A 7,335-nucleotide genomic window follows, 5' to 3' on the forward strand; every position below is an offset into this window, starting at 1 on the left:
ATCTGCACATTTTTCAAGTGCAAATTTAAAGACTTTTAAGACCTTTTCAAGACATCTAAATGGAAAAATTAAGACTATACCACGGCAAAAAAAAGATAAATACGACAACTTAAAACTGTTTTCTTTGATAGTTTTTTTTACTAACACATTATGCATAATGCACACATTTGGTGAACAACAAAATGTCAACTGTTACACATGCAAACAGCTTAGATAAGCCAAGTCTTGTGTTTTGGGCCTGCAGTTGCAGCCACTGTAGCAGCAAGGAGAATACTGAGTTACTGGAGCAAGCACCTTGAAATATTTAAAAAATGAAAAAATAAACTGGTACAAATAGTACCAGCTGAACAAGAACCGCAGCAGGCATTATATGAGAAATTAAAACTGTATAAGACGAGCCCTAATGTAAAGGGTGATCCTGCACCTCAAAAAAAACTCAAAATGTACACCTTTGATGTACATCAAAGTACATAAATAACATAACATATCAACTGCAAATGTAACAAAATCAGTATAAAAAATTATAAAGATGAAAAAAAAGTGCTATTTAAAAAATAACAAATAAGATTGAGGTGTTAAATTTTTTTGAGCTCAGAGAGTTTGTCCTCAATTTGTCCATTTACTCCCTTCAACTCCTGCTTCTCTTTGGCCCGTCTTCTCATGGTGTTAGACTTTGTAATTAACGTGGCCATTTTGGAGCCTGCAGAATTTTCTGCCTGTTCTGCCATTCGGTCTGCGTCACTTTCAAGTGACTTACACACCACAATGGACCTCTTCTTTTTCTTCAGCCCTTGCAAATCATCTTCGATGTTTTTCCTCTTCTTGTACTGTTCCTCTTTTTCCTTTTTGTGTCTTTCCTCCTCTAAGTGCTCCCTATAGCGACTGCGTGCCGAAGCACAATAACTGATGAGCTCCTTGGTCAGAGGCACTTCCGCTAACCCCCCACAAACTTTAACGTGGTCACAAATCAGCCTCTGGGTGATAACTGTGTCCTCTGCCATATTACATGTTTCCACCTCTTTATTGGTGGAAAACCCCCGCTCAACTTCTGCCTGTCCATGGGACAGAAGAAGAAGTGACTGACAAAATGTCCAGAGTTCAGGGTAGGACTGAAGATATTGCCGCAAAAATACATCCACTCTGGACTTCTCAGAGGGCCTGAAGGACATGAATTCAGCAGCTTTGGCCTCATTGAAAAGGACCTTTTCAAATTGCTGTGCAATCACATCACCTATAATAATGCACAAAAAATATTTTCAGTACATTTGAAGAAAAGTATATGATAAACAGCCAGGTATCACTTTATAATAACGTTTAGGTGAGTAATTTATAAGTGGTTATATAATGATTAACTAATCTTTTACAAAACATTCATAAGTGATCAGCAAATGATATACTAACATTTTATGCATGTTTTGTAAATTCCGTTACAATTCATTTACAATTTATTAGTAAACGATTAACTAATCATTTACAAAACATGAGTATGCGTTTCATAAAATGTTTAATAAATCATGTTTTGTTTTTTTATATGAAGAATAGTTTATACTTTAGATTAGGGGATGCAGAAAGTGTTGTAAATGGATTTGTAGGAGCCGCATTTGAGCTTATTTTTGTTTTCATAATTTACTTATAATAGGCTACTTGCACGCAGACTCGTTACGTACTTCCGCTTTGAAGTAATAGGGCTCGCTGAGTTCCGGTTTGTCGGCCATTGTTTTGGAGTTAGGAGGAAAATGTTCAGAAAAAAGTGTGTTTATAGATTTCAGAGACAGCAGAAGGTATACAATGTACACTGTTGTGTTCCGCTGTGTACATCTTCTGCAAAGTTCAACGGAACTTTAAGTTTTCACAGTTTTCCTTCAGATGTGGACCTTAGAAAACGGTGGCTTGTGAACATACGCCGAGACGATTTTTGTCCTACCAGCAATTCTAAGGTTTGCAGTAAACATTTTAGCAGTGATCAGATTATTGAACCGCAAACACCAGAGGCACGAAAAAAGTTAGTAACTGGCGCTGTGCCAGTGCTTTTTGCCTGGAATGATTACGCCGTTAAAGCATCGCGGTCCAGTGTGTGGGAGAGGAGAGAGAGGCCTGCTGAAGTGGTATCCGTCGAACCCATACCCATGGATGTTACGATGGATCACGATTACTGTAGCACTCCTGAGCCTTCATTTTCAGACCTGGCATGTGCTAAAATAGAAGAACTTTCTAATAAAGTGGAGGAGCTGAACAAACAGCTACAAGAGCTACACGTTCAGCGTGATTTTGGATTGGAACGGTTTGCCGGCTCAGATGAGGACATCAGATTTTACACAAGGTAGGTCTAAAGATTGGTAGAATTTTACGATTAGATGTGATTACATGTACTCAGTTTTAGATGCATGTACCTGCATTACTAACACGGAAACATGTCAACAATTTGTAAATGTATTCAGTAACACTTCTGCTTATAGGTTCCCCAGCTACCGTCACCTGATGTCATTCTGGTGGCTAATCGAGCCTTCCATACACAAAATCATTCGTGTGTCCAGGGCTAAATCTGCTGCTAGAAAGCAGGAAGACATCATACGTGTACTGCCACCATCAGAGGTAGGTTATATTCACACAGTAAGCGTGACTACATTTACAGAACACAGTACAGGGTAGTATTTACAATGTGTTATCTATATATACTAGCAGCTACTCTTAGTCTACCTCATAAGACTCTTGTCTGTTACAGGGCTGCTCTCTATCACTTTATCATACTTACAAGCTCTATTTGCACTATACAGTATGTCTGCATTTGCACTACTCTGTCTGGTTTGCACTCTCTGCCATGTGCTCTTACTTGTATATTGCATTTGTTTTTTTATATGTATAATTGTATTTATTCATTTTTCTTTGTATTTTTAAAATTCTACTTTATGTTATCCGTTATCCACCAAGGGTCTGAGAGTAACGCAATTTCAATTTTCTGTATGTCCTGTACATGTGGCAGAATTGACAATAAAGCTGACTTTGACTTTAATATGTTCTTATACAAACTTAACTTTCATGCATTTTTTTTTACCTTTCCAGAGACAGCTGCTGCAACCAATCGATGAGTTTTTTCTTTTCCTTGTCTACCTGTCAGTTGGATTAAAGGAGAGAATCCTGGCACACCTTTTCCATATGCATCCTTCCACAGTGAGCAGAATAATTGCGACATGGACAAACTACCTCTATACGCTGCTGGGATCAGTGTGTGTGTGGCTTTCAGCAGCTGATGTAAAATCTAACCTCCCTGAAGACTTCTCTGATTTCCCAGACACACAGGTCATCATTGACTGCACTGAGATCAGATGTCAAACACCATCCTCACCACTTCTCCAAAGTGAAATGTACTCAAATTACAAATCTCACTGCACAATGAAAGGCCTCATTGGAATAGCTCCTCATGGTCCAGTGACATTCGTCTCTCAGCTTTATGCTGGGTCAGTGAGTGACAGGGAGATCTTTAAACAGTGTGGGATAACAAAAAGACTGACAGAAGACATGGCAGTTATGGTTGATAAAGGCTTTCTGATTAGTGACTGTGTCAAATGCAAAGTGTACTGTCCACCATTTCTGTCCAGGGGAAAGCAGATGCCAGCACATCAGGTGAAAGAAACGCAGGCAATAGCGAGACTGCGTGTGCACGTGGAACGGGTCATCAGGAGGATCAAACAAAACAAACTTTTTGATGGTGTCATCACACTTTCCCACAGTGTTAACATTAATCAACTTTTTACAGTTGCATGTCTGTTGTCAAATTATCAAAACAAGGCATTAGTCAAGACATGGATCAAATGAAATCAAATCTTAGATTACTTTTTATGTTAACTACTGGAATGCTATTCCATATTTATGACTTACTCTAACTGTTAATGTTTCATTGCCATTCTCAATAAATGTTAACTCAATCTATGTTTATTTTAAGAAGAAATTGTTATGACAAGCAAGATAAATAGTTTACTGTAAATTAAACTGACATTGTACATATCAGAAAATGAAATTGAACATAAGAAACAGACATTGTACAAATAAAACATTTAACATTTAATAACATGTTTGAGTGCTGTTTTACAGATTTATCTAATTTCTCTGACTTCTTTAAAATTTCAGTTATTACATTGACTATTTCATACAGTAAGTATTTACTGTAGATGTGCTGAACAAAATAATCCAGTTATTTCATTGACAAGTATTTTGGCATGTATGTGTAAAAGTAAAAATAATCCACCTTCTCTCTGATAACTTTGTGCACTGAAGTGTCACTGTAGATACGCTGGATAAAATAATCCTCCTGGGCCCACACCATGAAATCACACCACTGCATTCCTGAGACCAGTAGTTGTCCCTGCACTTGGTAATAGTAGGCATGGCTCTTTTTCAGGGTGAGAAATCCATGGTCCATTTGCAAATATTTGCAGTCAACAATGTTTTTGACATTAGGACATTTAATTTCAACAAGTCCAAACTGAGGATTGTCAGTGGGATCGAAAACTACGCCATCAGGGGATGCACCAAGCCAGGGAGCATTAGGATGGATGATTAAACCACAGGGTGAGTAGTTCACATTTTTCAACTTGCTATATTCCACTGTTACCTCTGACTCCATTTCAGCACCTCTTCTCATCTCTGCTGTCTGTCGGGTTCCTCTGATGATTCGCTCTGCAAGGGACTCTGCAGAGCTTAGGCCTCTGACATGGCATATCTCCCGAAACCTGGAAGCGGTTACTCTTGATCTGCGAAGCTGATGCCAGTCAGGACAAGAGCTTTGCTCACGTGTTGCCTCTTCAATTTTCTGAGCCGTATCTAATGGTGTGTTTAGACTTTGAAGGTGTAAGAGCTCCTCCTCAGTGCAAACAAACATGCATTTAGATGGAGCAAGATAATATCCTTCAAGAGGCAAAGGTGGAGTTGATGGGGCATCGTGTAGTGTGATGTACCGTGATGTTAAGACAGGCTGCTGGTAAGACAATGCGCTTCCTTCCTGGACCAACCCGAATGCACTTTCAACAAGTGGCTTGTCAGGTGACATGTTCATGCTGGTAACAAGTGGCTTGTCCTCAGGGCTGAATTCTGCGTATGCCTCCTCAACTCTAAACATGCATGAATCTGGTAAAGGGCCCACCATCCCTCTGTAGAGTCCACTTCTGTAGGAAAATGTTTAGCTGTATTATTGCTTTAATTACTATTTCTATAGTTTTTTACAATTTTTATGTATTATTTTAAATGTTTAAAGACTTTAACAGCATAAAGCCTTGCAATGAAATGCAGCAAAGTATCTTTGTTCTCAGCATCTTTGTAACAAAAAAAAATGTGGTTGCTGAACTTACCTCACTCCACCTTGTGCAGAACGATTTGCTACAGGTTTTGTGATGACCATGGCATTGATGGGGCCTGGTTTCACGCCCTGACAGACAAGTGTAAATAATCTTAGAGAGAAGAACAAAGCTGAAACTATAAACTTAAAATGCGCTTTTAAAAGAATTCAGTTTCTACATAAAATGACCCTGCATAATGTAAAGAACATACTTTGAAAATTTAACCTTAATATCTTTAATATGAACTGAATAAAATCATGTCAAATATTGAAATCATGGTGAAATAAATGGTTGAAATTTAACTTTGATGCTCCTGATGTCAAAATTACACTGTGATTTTAGTCTAAATTTCACAAGCAATGCCACATATTGTGATTATATTTTCTTATAAATAAGGCTAAATTTCTGATGTTAAATTACCATTGTTCGTGGTTTATGCCAGGATTGTTCTCTTTCAGTGCAGCTAAGCACAGGGGGTACAACAGATAAATTAAGCTGGGAATAATGGGCAGTTTGAAACAGCAAGGCAACCGTGTGATTGCACAAAGCAGTGCCTGCCACACATGAACACTTGCTGTGTGTTAGCACCACAGGTGAAACATCCCTGAGTCCAACCTAAAAAAAAAAAAAAAATTAACAACTTGTACTTCTTGCTAATAAAGTCTAAGTTAGTAGCATGTTAATTTTAGTAGAACAATAACCAAGGTGGCTTTGTAGGAGCAGAATACACTGTGGCTACTCTGGGTTTATGCAATACTTCATACTGGAACCACACAGGTATCTTAAGAAATACGGATTTCAAATTCAGACTGACAGCATTCTGATTATTTTGCAAAACCTCCTTGTTATTTGTAATACTTCAAGAAAATGAACACATCGGAACACACATGAACAATTCAGAACACACATTAAGGCATTTGAACACACTTGAACACCTGAACACTTGAACACCTGAACTGGTTTTGGAGAACGGTGAACCCTATGTCTCTAGCATACTATTAAATTGTGTGGTGCCTCATTCTTCCTCATTGACCTGTAACACAAGGCTCTAACGCAGACTTCCCCTGACAGCCTGTCTTTATTTGATACTGAAAGCAATAACACAAGCACATATTATGCAAACAATTAAGGCATTCCTGTTTGTTTACAGTTAGCTTACAGTTAGCTAACAGTTAGCACTGAAAGCTGATTAACATTAAATGTTGCTTACCTTCGTAACCGTGTATATACGAGGCTGCGTATAATTTAAAGCCTTTCTCCAGCTTGCTGGATGGAGCTTTGGTTGTTTTGCAAATACGATGCACGTCAGTAACGTTAATCCGTGGGAGATCTTGGAGACAGCGGGTGTAGAACGTAGCCATTGCTAAACCGGAACTGACTGAGCCCTATTTAAAAGAACGCGGAAGTAGGTGTGCAAGTAGCGTATTGTCTTTTCTATTGCATTTGAGTAGTACACCTTCTACAGCCAGAGAGGGCGCTATCCTATAAGTTGGAGCGTGTAGCGCATGAGAGAAGGAGAAGGCGTGCCAGCAGATTCAGTCTTTGACCTCGGCCTGGATCTGCGTTACTGGAGCTTGGCCTGTATGGGAAAGCTGAACTCCAAGCGCTACAAAGGAATCTTTAAAGACATTTAAACCAGTTCTCATTTTTGTTTTGTACTTTATGTTTATTTGTAATAAATCTCAACAAACGCTCAACAACAAAACTCTTGGATTTTCTTGGATCCGGGCTGCGAGTCTGACCCGGTACTCGCATTCTCCAGGTGGTTGAAAACAATAACAGGGGGTTACAGGAAAAACCCAACGTTGTTTTTGCCACTACAGGATTTATTAATTAATTTACACATCACTGTGTTGAACACTGTTACTTACCTGTTACAAATGATCTGTATGTGTATAAGGCATTTACAACACTTGTTTTTTTACAACACAATCCAAGATGGCAGCTTGTTAGTTGGATGGTAGCTTGATAGTTTATTAGCATCTTTTTATTATCTTTGTTTTTT

At 38.5% G+C, this 7,335-nt stretch overlaps 2 protein-coding genes across 2 annotated transcripts; one reads left to right on the forward strand and one right to left on the reverse strand.

Moving 5' to 3' along the window:
- Positions 1-1,637: 1,637 nt before the first annotated feature.
- Positions 1,638-4,061, forward strand: LOC307004882 (uncharacterized protein). The gene is made up of 3 exons (XM_079624445.1): positions 1,638-2,320; positions 2,457-2,592; positions 3,061-4,061. Exons 1-3 carry the CDS (start codon positions 1,737-1,739, stop codon positions 3,811-3,813), a joined length of 1,473 nt encoding a protein of 490 aa, XP_079480571.1. The 5' UTR covers positions 1,638-1,736; the 3' UTR covers positions 3,814-4,061.
- On the reverse strand, positions 3,088-6,778 carry LOC307004881 (uncharacterized protein). The gene is made up of 5 exons (XM_079624444.1): positions 6,541-6,778; positions 6,327-6,418; positions 5,751-5,945; positions 5,343-5,419; positions 3,088-5,159 (listed from the first exon to the last, which is right to left on the reverse strand). Exons 1-5 carry the CDS (start codon positions 6,689-6,691, stop codon positions 4,190-4,192), a joined length of 1,485 nt encoding a protein of 494 aa, XP_079480570.1. The 5' UTR covers positions 6,692-6,778; the 3' UTR covers positions 3,088-4,189.
- Positions 6,779-7,335: the final 557 nt, after the last annotated feature.

The sequence above is a fragment of the Phoxinus phoxinus genome (assembly GCF_949152265.1).
Source record: "Phoxinus phoxinus genome assembly, chromosome: 9".
In the NCBI taxonomy this organism is placed as follows: Eukaryota; Metazoa; Chordata; class Actinopteri; order Cypriniformes; family Leuciscidae; genus Phoxinus; species Phoxinus phoxinus.